General features: G+C 35.6%; 1 protein-coding gene across 1 annotated transcript in view; it reads left to right on the forward strand.

Annotated features, from left to right (window-relative positions):
- LOC108366096 (synaptic vesicle glycoprotein 2A-like) overlaps positions 1-13723 on the forward strand; it is a gene marked incomplete at its 5' end in the record, with an annotated part of 18777 nt that extends 5054 nt beyond the window's left edge. The window contains 6 exons of the mRNA XM_017620384.1: positions 10653-10977; positions 11291-11657; positions 11722-12208; positions 12268-12424; positions 12492-13108; positions 13334-13723. Of these exons, the coding sequence (XP_017475873.1) occupies positions 10653-10977; positions 11291-11657; positions 11722-12208; positions 12268-12424; positions 12492-12720 (1565 nt within the window). The remainder of the gene's footprint in view (positions 1-10652; positions 10978-11290; positions 11658-11721; positions 12209-12267; positions 12425-12491; positions 13109-13333) is intronic.
- Between the last annotated feature and the right edge of the window lie 495 nt (positions 13724-14218).

Raw genomic sequence — 14218 nt, forward strand, 5'->3', positions numbered from 1 at the left:
AGAACCCAAGCAGCAACTCCATTGTAGTAGCGATGAATGTAAACGAGGTGACCCACAAGAATATCAATCGCTAATCGGTTCGCTACTTTACTTGGCGTTATGCACACGGCCTGACATTATGCACTCCGTAAGTAAACTCGCACAGAATAACGTCGATCCACACAGCGAACATCTTGCAGCAGCTAAGCGAGTGCTTAAGTATTTACGATTCACCAGCGACTTGGCACTTCGTTATTCCAAAACTGGAAGGGCAATTGAGTGCTATGTGGATGCCGATTGGGGAGGAGAAGCATCTGAGAGAAAATCGTATACGGGGTATACATTTTTGTTGGCAGGCTGTGCAGTATCATGGGAGTCTAAGAAACAAGCGAGTGTTTCGCTTAGTAGTACTGAGGCAGAATATGTTGCCTTGTCGACAGCAGCGAAAGAAGCAGTGTTTTTAAAGCAATTTTTTGAAGAAATCTGTCTACACAATCCGAAAGCCATCGTAATTAATGGCGACAATTTGAGCGCATTAAATCTCGTTCGGAATCCTGTATACCACTCAAGATGTAAGCACATCGAGATCAAGTTTCACCACGTAAGGGATGTATTCGAGAAAAATCTGATTGAGCTAAAATACTGTTCCAGCAGCGAGAATATTGCCGATATATTAACTAAAAATTTAAGTAAACAATTGCATAACAAGTTTGTAAATTTGTTAGGTTTGAAATAATATTCATAAAGATTTTGAAATGTTAAATAAGTTAATTTAAATAATTTAAAATTTTGGAATGAATATCAGATTTGAGGAGGAGTGTTGAATTTCTAATCCAAATGGCAACTCTGTTATTCATTCTTCGTATTGTTTGACATTCTTTGCTTTCACATTATTCTGTTTCTACAAGTCTTTGTATTCTTATAATATAGATACATGAATTTTTACTTGGAATAAAGTTATTAAACGTTCAACACGTGTTCCAAATATTTTTCCTAAATCCCAAAATTCCAACAAGTTAATAGGAAAGAGAAAATAGTTAATTTCATTAGAGAAAACTGAGTCGAAGAGACATTCAGTGTTACTCTTCCATTTTTGAGTTTTAAAATTCCAATAAGCTGAAATACTTCTATAATATAAAAATTCGAGTATTTTTCTCTTATTAATTCGTCTTAAAAACCCTTTTCAGTTGTTTTTATTTTTTCAGTCCTGGTTGACATTTTCATGGAAACACCCATATGTATGTTTATACAAAACGTAAGCAAACAACATTTTGCTTGCCAAGTCTTCTGTTCTCTTTCATTGCAAGTATAATTATTTTAATATCTATTGCAAAATTTTGACAAAATTTTCAGCTTGGCCATTTGTCGAAGGATGACCCGGAGCTGACAAAATATGTTTGATGTTGTTTCTAATAATAAATTCTTTGAATTCGGCCGAGGTAAATTGAGGGCCGTTATCGCTAACTATAGTTTCGACTATACCGTAGCGACTAAATAGTTCACGTAGTTTTTTTTATAGTGAATGTAGTGGTAATTGTTTTTGTTTTAAAAACTTCGACCCACTTTGAATGTGAATCAATAATGATGAAATGGTAAAAATTGAGTTTTGGACCTGCAAAGTCAATGTGGATCCGTTTCCAAACTGTTTCAGTTGGTTTCAACGGGATTAATTCTACTTTTTGTGGACTAGATTGTAGTTGTTGACAGGGCAAGCATTTCTTTATTATTTTTTCGATATCGGAATCAATTTTAGGCCACCATACGCAAGAACGAGCTAGTGCTTTCATTTTGACGAGTCCCATATGCGAGGAGTGTAATTCGTTTAGAATATATTGCCTAAATTTTAATGGAATATCGGTTCTATAGCCCCACATTACACATCCATACTGGACTGTTAATTCTGTGGCTTTTTGTTTGAATGCATCAAAGCTGGAATCTAATTTTTCTATAGAATTGTTCTCAATAGCTTGGCATAGTTTGCTTAAAACGGGGTCACGATGTGTTGCAATAGAGATATCTTTAAAATTGATTTTCAAAACATTGGCATCTTCAATCACGTTTACATAACTTGCTTCTTGCGTATCGTTAAAGGGCGCGAGTTGGGGTATTCGTGATAAATTATCAGCTTCGTTGTCAACGCCCTTAACGAATTCTATTTTGTAATTGAATCCGCTCGAAATTAGTGCCCAACGTTGAACGTGAGCTGCGGCCATTAAGGGGAGTCCTTTGTTTTCGCCAAACAGTGTCAACAACGGCTTGTGATCAGTTAATAGCGTAAAAGAATTTCCAAGTAAATATTGTTTCAACTTTACAACTGCGAATATAATTGCTAATGCCTCCTTTTCGATAACTGGATAATTTAATTCACTTTTTGTTAAAGATCTCGATACGAAAGCTATTGGTTTTATTTGACCATCTGGATGTTTATGAGATAAAATTCCGGCCACCGAAACATTGCAAGCATCAGTTGTAAGGATGATCGGCAATTTCGGATTGAAATGAGTCATAACCTGATCAGACGTGATTTCCTGCTTAATTATGTTGTAAGCATTTTTACACTCTTCAGTCCACTGAAATTTATTATTTTTTTGCAGAAGCTTATATAAAGGATTCATTGTCCTAGCGAAATTGGGAACAAACCGCGAATAATAATTTGCCATGCCTATAAAGGCTCGCAGTTCAGAAGTGTTGGTTGGAATTGGTGCTTTCAAAATCGATGAAACTCGAACCCTTTTTTTGTATAACCCCGTTTTATCTATAGTAAAACCAAGATAAGAAATCTTTTCTTGAAAGAAGACACATTTTTTTTCGTTAAGCTTAAGTCCAGCAGTATTTAACCTATTCAGTACCGATTTTAAATTTACTAAGTGACTTTTGAAATCTTTGCCTGTTATAGTTATGTCGTCTTGATAAACAACCACAGCATTAATACCTCTTAATAAATTTTCCATAACCATTTGGAAAATGGCAGGTGCCGTTTTCACACCAAAGGGTAATCTTTTCATTTTAAAGGTACCAATGTGTGTCGACCACGTGCATAAGATCTGAGATGGTTTATCCAAACACAATTGGTTATACGCTGCACTCATGTCCAATCTACTAAACAATTCGCCACCTTGAAGCGATGCAAATATCTCTTCAATTAATGGTAATGGGTATTTAACATCAACAAGAAACTTGTTTATTGTGACCTTGTAGTCGCCACATGTACGTAGTTCACCATCAGGTTTAGGGACAGGAACTATAGGAGTACCCCACTTAGAACTATTAACCTGTTCAAGTACGCCTTTTTCCACTAGCTCACGCAAGTTTTTCTCAATTTTAGTTTTCCAAGCTAACGGAATTGTTCGAGGTTTAAAGAAAACTGGTTTGGCCTCGGGATCAATTGCCAATGAAATTTCTGCAATGTTATATCTACCTAATTGCCCATCAAACAGACTTAAAAACTCGTTTTTGATTTTAGTTATAACTGCTGAATAAGATGTGCTATCTGTTGCAGAACTAATTGCATTAATTTGCTCTACTTGAGTAAGTTGAAATCCGAAACAACGTAGAAAATTTCTGCCTAATAAGGGGGGTGCTTCCTCATTGGTCACAACAACAGTAATGAGTCGATTGATACCACGAAACGTTATATTTACTTCACACTCACCAATTATTTTGATTCTCTTACCTCCATACGCTTTGTACGGAATTTCGCAATATTTAAACAAACAGTTCGTTAAATGCCTCTCATAGAATGTTTTCGACACAAACGTGCAGGGTGCTCCCGTGTCGCATGCAATCGTCATCTTTGAACCTTTAATTTCGACTTGTACCTGGTATGTGTCCGAAGAGTCATCCTCGGATAAGCTGTATAACGAAANAACGCGTCTCATAGAATGTTTTCGGCACAAACGTGCAGGGTGCTCCCGTGTCGCATGCAATTGTCATCTTTGAGCCTTTAATTTCGACTTGTACCTGGTATGTGTCCGAAGAGTCATCCTCGGATAAGCTGTATAACGAAAAATCGAAAGAGTTATCTTCATATATTGACTTTACATCTGGATCTAGTTTGACAGAATTATTAGATTTAGTAATACAATTGCAATTTTTATTATTCTTTGCCTTAAGCTGGCATACACTACTTAAATGCCCCTTTTTAGAGCACGTGTGGCAAGTTGCCTCTTTAAATTTACAGCTGTTCGTGTCATGTGTTTTCCACTCACACCTCGCACACGCGTAGGGTTCGAAATTTCAGACTTTGGTATCGATATTGAGTACTCATTCTGGCATCGAGCTCATGGTATCGATACTCTAAAAGTATCAGGGAAAAAGTATCGATACTACTCAGTATCGGATTCATTAAAATACGTTTTTTGGGATACTAAAATTATTTTGTTCTTCAATCGTATATCTATATATATTTCCTGGAATTAAAACAATAGACATTTAAAATATTAGATTTGTATTTCATTGCAGAACTTACTTCCACGTTAGAAGTAATTTAAACGTTAAATGTACATACATAAATACACACATATTTACTTTCACGAATTTTAAAATTTATTAAGAATTTTCGGAAACTTTATGTGTATGCATTTTTGTAGCCTATTCAGGCTGCGTTTCTTTGTACATTCCGGATAATCCCATTTCACAGCCGGAATAAACAGAATGTGTTTGAAATATACGTTAATATATCATCAGGAACGTTCTAAAGAATAAGTAAACAAAAAAGTTTATTCCAAACGTTCAGAAAGATTAAAGAAATACAGCCTCAATTTTGTATAATATTGTGCAAGTTTTAATTAAAAGTCAACGGTAGTAGACTACACGGAAAGTTGAATAGGTTACAAAACTGCATACCCTAAAAGTTTCTAAAAATTCTGTATTTTCGTGAACTTCAAAGTAAAGTTTAAAGTAAAGTTTTTTGGCCTTATTCATAAAAATAAAAAGTGTCATTTTGTTTAAACTCTTTAAGCCTACTTTATTTTTTATGAATAAGGCCATTAAACTTAAACTTATTTGGTTTATGTTATGTAACAGACTACACGAAATTTCAGTTTATTTTAAGTGATGGACAAAATTGAATGATAGTAATCCATATAAGCAAAGAAAATTGGGTTGCCAATGGAAGACAAAATTTAAAAAGTGTGTTTTTTAAAAAGTATTCGATACTACGAGTACTTTGGAAAGTATCGAGTAAAATCGCCAAATGAGGTATCGAGTATTAAAGTACTCATTTTTATACCCTCAGTATCGATACTTACTCAATATCGATAGTATCGTTCGAACCCTACTAACGCGTTCTTCTTTCCTTGCAGTTGCTTCCCTCTGGAATTGTTGTTGCTTTTTTTGTAGTATTTTCCCCGGTGCTCTACGAAGTTGACATTAGATTCAATGTGGTCACTTCTCGACGACAGTTTAGTCTCTGTAATCAATGCCTTTGATACCGCCGAATTAAGCTCTAATGTCTCGTCCTCCTCACAAAGTTTGTTGAAAATTTTTTCTGGTAATTGAGTAATGAATTTGCCTTTAAACATTACGTTCAAACTTGTTCCGAATTTGCATTGCAGTGCCAGATGTTTGATGCGGTCGTACCATCTGAGACGGTCTCACGCTCTTCACGTGTTGCATCGTGAAATTTTTTCCTCTCGAAATATACGATAGTATGCGGTGTATAGTGATCACTTAAAATTTTCCAAAGTTCGTCGAATGTCTTCTCGACTGGTGGTACCGGGTCACACAATGCTCGTAATAACTCGTAGGGCGATGATCCGATTGATTTGAGTAGAATTGCTCTTTTTCGGCTAACATCATCGTACCCGATGTCACTGAAATGTATTTCCAAACGTTCTTTCCATATGTAAAATTTGTCTATGGCCGGATCAAATTCAGGAGCATTTGTTGGAATCACGTTTGGTTGCATGGAATCCTTGCCCATTTTGATGAAGGTCACAGTTAAAAACTGTTTCTGATTTTATAAATCAATTTAGCAGCAGCAGTTCAGAAAATATCTGAATCTCATACAACTGTGTGAAATTCACTCTCCACACNTTCGGCTAACATCATCGTACCCGATGTCACTGAAATGTATTTCCAAACGTTCTTTCCATATGTAAAATTTGTCTATGGCCGGATCAAATTCAGGAGCATTTGTTGGAATCACGTTTGGTTGCATGGAATCCTTGCCCATTTTGATGAAGGTCACAGTTAAAAACTGTTTCTGATTTTATAAATCAATTTAGCAGCAGCAGTTCAGAAAATATCTGAATCTCATACAACTGTGTTAAATTCACTCTCCACACTAGTGATAGAACTTTTTAGAAAAGTGTCGATACTAGTACTCATATAGAATACTCTAAAAAAGAATCGATGCCAGTACTCATACTTGCAAAAAAGTATCGATAATACTCGTACTTATAAGTATTCTCAAAGCAAACGTAAAAAGGAAAAAAAATCAGATTGCTTTGCTTTTTCACCTCTTCCTATTTGTAAATTGAATAGTAACTGCTTTTAATAGTTTTAATCTTATCTAAAGGAGTTTTTGGAATAAACTTCCAATAAGATTAGTTTTACATGCGTAAATTAAATGTGTATAGCAAAAAGCTTATTTAAATTTTTTAAAAGCATATATTTTATAATTGTTTGACGCGTATATGTATTTACAAATAACTTTACTTTGAAAATGAAATGCAAATGTAGAAGACGAGAAGCAAATGGGGTGAAGCCCATTCTCTATAGGAAAGACAAGCTCTCTTTCGTAAAAATTTTCTTCAAGAATGGGCTAGATTTCGAATTCACAACGAAGGTAGAATACATGGGTTAACGACGGCTGCCTTATGCTACAGAGTGGAGAGAGACTCCCACTTCCACCATTCATTATCAAAGGTGAGGCAATATATTCGTTTTTCAATTATTTAAATATTTTTAACCGAATCCAATGTTGAAATGACCGCTACATTTTCTTCTAGGTTGTGTAAAAATTTCATAACTGAGTCAATTACCAGTATCACTAGAACAAAATATGTATTAATTAGTAGTATGGAGTACACATATCGTCGCCCGTGTGCCATAAACATGAATGCTTAGAAATGAAAATTTTGGGATATCAAGTTTGAAAGTTTTTTTTTACGAGACTTAACTCTACATTTATGCAATTGAAATTGTAAAATAGTATCGACCCCTTTCAACATCGCAATGGGCCTTTGTGTCCTCTGAGTGAACTCTTCTCAGAGCCGCCCACTTATCGACCCCTTTGCCCAAAATTATGTACGTTACATTTTTTACGAAATTGACTTTTTGATGCAACTTTGTTTTACAACCCATAACGCATCACCTGTTCAAATGTTACGGCTTAAATCCCAATAGCTACCCCTAAAATTGATTGTATATTTTATCAAATAAAACACCTCTTTGAGGTAAAATTTTCGAGTGACGAAAGCTGAACGAGAAACACAAAACTTATGAGATCAATTTCGTGACGAAAATTATATGCATTTTTTAACTGCCTTTCAAACGTACGGAAAATCTTTTTTATTCATACAATTTCGGCATGTGACAGAAAAATACACACAAATTGTGGTTTCCAAGACTTGTACAAAGTGATTAGCACAGCTGAATCCTTCAACTTGTCAACTCGCGGGGAATTCCCCGATTTGCAGGGAATTTCAGTTTAAGTGGAAATCGGAGAATGGGCGATTTTTTCGGGGAACTGGGTATATTATTTTTATATCCTAAACTAACCAAATTAGACGGATATGTAAATTTTGAACCATTTAACCCTTTTTGGATTGAAATTTTTTTAATTTGAATAGCAATATCTCCACAACAAGAGTTTTTCCAGATATAAGCTATATACTAGATGAAAGCCTAGGTTTTGGGCTAGACTTGTGAAAACTTAGAATAAAATCGACTGACCAGTTTTTGAGAAAATGCCCGAAATCTCTATTTTCAGCAGCCCGATTTTTAGTTTTCAGCCGATAACGTTATGGCGTATTTATATTTTATAAACACAAAAGATAGCGTTAGATAGCTTGTTTGAAGACCTTTCTACTGATATCCACATCAATGACATGGACTAAGTAGTGCGGACTCAGTGGTAGTTAAAAAAATTGCCTTTTTTCGAATTTCAGGCAGCACCCACGCCCACACAGGCATACGAATCAAAACATCCTGGAACAAAACCTTCTTAGTTTTTTGTGTACTTTAAAACTATGTTCACATATCAATATTATCTCGATCAAAGCTCGTTTTTTAATCGCCCCGTTTACACAGGCAAATCTCAGATTATTAGCCGTCAAATTTGTTGTGCTTGTTATTCTCACATTTCAAGGAAAAGTTATGTTTCTTCTCTGTGCCACCGTTATCACGTTTTTCTGCTATAATAAGCAATATAAATATATTTTAACTTAACATTTTATTAAAAATACCTTTACAAACCTCTTTTACTTGCTAGCGTACATTTTTGTTTACTTTTACATTTGGCATTTCTTCTCTCTTTCGCAAAAACAATCGATAAAACTAGGATGGACACCGAAAAGTTATCGGTTAAATCTGAGATTATTTTATAATTACAGATTAACAAGGGACGAATTTTATATNCGTACAGACGCCACATACATACCAAAGCATCTCGTAGTGGAGACACGAACCAAAACACATTTACCTCTATATCTTTCCAACTAGTGGCCGGAACTTAATATGGTAATAAGGTATCGTTTGAAAGGTATTGGCCTATAGAATAACACTAAATATGTTGGATGTGCCCACATGCCCCCTTAAACCGGGAAAAGCAAAAAAAAAGGTGTTTTGTTTCGCAACACTTTAGCCAAATTTTTAAGATTCCGGTTAATCGTTTAACAAGCTTGAATATACTTTCTGGACACACTCTGCAAGACCTTTCCAACGATATATCAAATATGTCGATTTAACGTCTGGATAAAAACTTCCAAATCTCGTGTATATATAAGCGAGGCATGCTACTGTGGATGCTTCGTCACTCGCGCGCACTGCCGTGCGCTGTGATCGTTGACGGTGATTTTCTTCTTGTGAGCGAAGTTATCATATGTGCTAAGAAATTTGAATGTAGAGAGCTTACTACAAAAAATCTTGCGTTTAGTTATATTTCTCAAATATCTCAGCAAATCTAAACTTTAGTATTGATGGTAGTAGAGAAAAATACAAAAAATACTTTCCTGTAAAATTTGGTTTTTGTAACATACGATAATTTTGCGCAAAGGGATCGATATGTGCTTTCCGTGTACGCATGGTATTCTCGGTTTTGGTATAACATAGAACATCCAAAGGTTAAATAAGTCAACCTAATAACTCAACGCTAATAAATTTGCACATTCATGCTTTTGGCAAGATGGTGACGATATGTGAATTTAAAACTTTAAAGACGTTTTTCTCAGGGTTTAAGTTTTTTGAGTTGTGACAGTATTGAAGTAAATGAGCTTTATGTTAATTTTCATAACATTCATATTGGATATTGAAGTTAATATTCGAACGTTCGCCACAATATTTATGGGGTAATTAAAAAAATATTATTTAAAAAAAATCTCAACTCGTCGATACTTTTCGGCATTCGCGATATTTACTCAGTACTTGTCAAAAAGTATCGAGTTTTCGATACTACTCAGTACTCATGAAAAGTATCGATATTCTGTACTCGGTACTCGTATCGTTCTATCCCTACTCCACACCAATCGAAATGTTCACCTCAAGCGAAAAAAAACGTCCCCTCAAAAAAAAGGGAAAACGTGTTGAGTTCGTTCTCGTCGCCAATGTAGTATATCAATCGCGGAATAAAAGTCGATGCGTACTGTGCTAAGGTAGCGAATAGAATGTCTTTATTTTACGAAACTTCAATGTATTCACTTCTTAAAGTAACCTCTTTTATTTAAGGTGCCAACAGACTAACAATAATAGTATGTAGCAATATAATGTGTGTTATACACTAAGGGTATTCATCAAACCTTATAAATGCATTGTAAACCGTATAAACTTATAATTGTGTAAACCTTATAAATGAACTGTCAAAATTTGTATGGAAACTCGTTTACACATTTCTGATAAATTTATCCAGCGATTTCACTGAATAAACTTGATAAACTGAAGACAATGCAACTCTGTCGCAACTCTAGCTATGTTTTCTTAGGCAATAATCGGGATCCGCATACAAATTTTGCACGCAAATTCAACAACGATATGATCCTGATAGAGATCTGGTTCAATTATTATCCCGTCTGTTTGTTTTGTTTCACTGATAATTCGCAAAGTTTGGTAGCCGTGACAAATGAATTCATACACAAACAGACATTCTGCCATTGTTTCTTATAACTTGCTTCAAATAAATAGCCTTTATGTTATATGTACATTTATTTAAATAGATATCTCGTAAATATAATTTTTTCCAATTTAGTGAGGTAGTTTCTATAATTTCTTTATCCCCGTGCTAGTAGTATAAAGTTAGTGACACTGCGCTTTATAACCAAAGAAAACACGACTATTGTCGCATGTGTAAACGAAAAGAGAGTGTGGGTCGTTCATGTAACAGAGTGCATAAACTTATAAGATTATCTGCTTGATAAAGTTATCGGTTTAGATGAATACCACTACTATGATACTCTACAATATACATACATACATACACATCTGTCTATAAACTAATTTGAGATAATTTTTTGCAGCTTTTGGCAAATTCAACTACTTAGTTATACTTGTGTCCGGTTTAATTTTGGCAAATGTACTTCTCGAAACGCTTGCCATCAGTTTCGTGTTGCCCGTCTCACAATGTGATCTACACTTAAGCATACAGGAGCGTGGTATACTGAGCGCTATTGGTTTTGCGGGCATTATTAGTAGCTCACACCTTTGGGGATTCTTGGCAGATACGACCGGCCGCAGAAATATTATTCGACCGACTTTGTTGCTGGGTTTTGTAGTAACAGTTCTTTCAAGCTTTGCTACAAATTTTTGGTTAATGATGATATTACGGTACATCAATGGATTTTGGTGAGTAAAAGCCTGATTATGGGAACTTAGTTTAACTTAACGGAACTTAGAACTTAGGACATCAAAATGAAACAGATTTCGACGCGGCATTAAGTTACGTTAAGTTTTGGCCGTTTAATTATAAGCAACATCCATTTAAGATAATTTTTAAGTAAGAGCCTGTAAGTTACGTTAAGTTGCCATAATCAGACCATACGAATTTCTTCCTCTTGGCCTCTTACTTTTAATTATGCAAATTAGAGTAAACAAATTTGTAATATCCTAAGGTTGAGTGCTCCCTAATTATTTATTTTTTTTTTCTAACTCACTTTAGCATATCCGGTGGCTCGGCAACTATTTACGCATTTTTGGGTGAATTTCATACCGCCAAGAATCGTTCACGTGCCATCATGGGGTCAGCATTTATTTTCGGCGTTGGTTCTATGCTGATGCCGTGCATAGCTTGGTTGGTTATTAATCAGGAGTGGAGTTTTGTAATTCCTTATTTGAACCTTAACTACAAGCCTTGGCGCTTCTTCATGGTTGTATGCGGCATTCCGGGTTTCTTGTGTGGTTTGGCCTTGTTCAAGATACCAGAGAGTCCTAAATTCTTACTGAGTCAGGGCAACGAGGAGAAGACTCTTGAAATTCTGCAGATGATGTTCCAGGCGAATACTCGCAGACCACGTGATGAATATCCGGTAAGTAATCAGACGTCTATGGATATGAAACGTATATCTTAATATGTATATTTCACTTCTAAAGATTTCTCGCGTAGTCGAAGACATCGACCACACAATTAGTCCAAAAATCCAACGCGAGCGCAACTCTAATGCAACTATTTCTCTGCTTAGCTCCATGTGGAATCAAACTCAGCCACTTTTTAACCGCGAATACATGCGCACCACCGTACTCATCTGTTCCATACAGTTTTGGATTTTCGTTACTTCAAACGGGATGTACATGTGGTTCCCGCACATCCTCAATAGCGTCGCTGAGTTTATGAATGAGAATCCCGGCAATCGCACTTATATATGCCAGGTGGTCTACAGCAAACAAGAGAGTATTTTTAATTTAGAGAGCGCACATGTTGGAGCAACCAGCGACGGAATTAGCTCACAAGTAGAGCAATGTAATGAAAAGTTAGAAATCTCAACATACCAGCACTCCTTAGTATTAGAGGTGCTGTACGCCGTGGGCTTCGCTTTCATTGGCGGGATCATCAATAAAGTTGGCAAGCATATTATTCTTTGTAAGTAGTTAGAACGCTATATGAAATTTGCATCTCATAAATAGCTTCTTACTTTGCAGTTATGTGCCTAGCCGTTTGTGGTATTTGCGGTATAGCAGCTACCTATGCAGATGTCCCCATGGTTGCAATATATCTCTACGTAATTTTGCTACTCTGTGGATTGGGAATTAATGTTTTAAGCGCTGCCACTGTTGATCTTTATCCTACGAGACTTAGGTAATTAACGAACTCATTGGTTGTTGACTCAACTAATTTTTGTTATACTCCTCTTTCTCGCCCGCAGAGCTATGGCCGTTTGCATTTCTCTAATGATGGGTCGCTTAGGTAGCGTTGTCGGTGCAAATGTTGTTGGTGCTCTGCTAAGTAATCATTGTGATATTGCATTTATCGTGTCGGGTGTATCATTGATATTGAGCGGTTTTCTTGGATTCTTCATCACGAAACCGGGTAAAAAGAGTGCGATGCAAGTGCCATCGCGTCGAACCAGTCTTGTTTCAATGACGGGGAACTAACTTTCTATAAATTGATGAAGTGTATAAGGATAGGAGTGCACGTCTTAGTGCTTGTGTACATATATATGTAGTTTCTTGGACCCTGTTTCCTAATAAGTCTGATTGTAAACAATAGAATACCTGATAGTTATGTTAGCGCTATAAGTATGTATCATGAACGAACGAATAAGATCACCCAGGACGGCGTGCGAGAAAAAAGTATTTTTTTTTTGCAGTGACGCCATTTTTTCACTGCCGTGAATAAAACGGAAAGATACCATGTGTCAGTGAAACAACCGATTAAAAAATTACGTCATCAATTATTTATTTTTTTCTCAAAGGCAATTACAAATACACGGTTACCGTGCGGGTTGATCTGTTTAGTTGTACGTTATGTATATGTATATATATCGTTGCCTTAATATAGAAAGGCCCTATCTGACATCGTCGCTGAAATGCACAAAGCCGTAACTAACTAAAATCTTTTATTGCATAAAACGATGTGAGGCCACATAATTCGATCAAATGCATCATAATCAATTAAAACGTAAATTTTCAATTTTTAGTTAGTTACGACTTTTTGTAAATCAGCGACGATGTCAGATAGGGCCTTTCTATATTAAGGCAACGATATGTTACCGGCCAAACCCGATCTTAGGACAGACTAGTTTTGCCTAGGCTAAACTAGATCAGGCGCCATAGTATTTTTGAGCAGAAATTCTTTCGGCGCAAGCGGCCATCGGCCGCGCTTCAAAAAAATAACCGTCATCAGTCCAACTCCAACTACGCAGTCCACAATATTGCTGCGTCCAACTTGATTCCGCGTTGGATGAATGTATCGGATCTAGTTAGAACTAGTTTAGCCTATGAAAAACTAGTTTGTCCTAAGATCGGGTTTGGCTGGTTACATATATACTGCTTATATCTCATTTTACTTAGGTAATGTACTGTTAAGAAGTTGCTGTTTTAAAGCAATATTTTAAAAAATGTTTATTTGGTATAAAAATAGTTATGCACAACAAATGGAATCAATAAAAATTGTATAAGAAACATCGGAAACATTTATTGAAATGGATTTAGGTAACTATGAACGCCTAACATTTGGCTTGAATTTCATTCAGCCTTGAAGTTTGGCTACAATTATAGCCAAAGTGCTGCATTTAAAATTAAAAGCTACAATGCTACAACAATTCTAAAATGGCTAAACTTTCATAGCTTCAAACATTTTTTTGCATGTTCAAAAAAAAAAAGCATTTTGGAATCGAGCACTTTAGACGTGAAAATATGTACCTATGTATATGTAGAAATATGATTTTAACTGATCAACCCTATCAAATTTCTTATCGCTATCCTGATTATATGTATGTCAAAACTCTTGAAGTGCACTTTCTTTTATATAATTAAATTTTCGAATATATCTACATATCTACATACTTTGTCTGAAAGAAAATGCTTAACACCGCTCAGTGCAACATACCCATATAAGCTTGCGCCAAAAGTAGTAACCGTACTAAAAATT

This window comes from Rhagoletis zephyria, unplaced genomic scaffold, assembly GCF_001687245.7.
Source record: "Rhagoletis zephyria isolate East Lansing unplaced genomic scaffold, Rhagoletis_zephyria_1.1 Rzeph_scaffold_02138, whole genome shotgun sequence".
In the NCBI taxonomy this organism is placed as follows: domain Eukaryota; kingdom Metazoa; phylum Arthropoda; class Insecta; order Diptera; family Tephritidae; genus Rhagoletis; species Rhagoletis zephyria.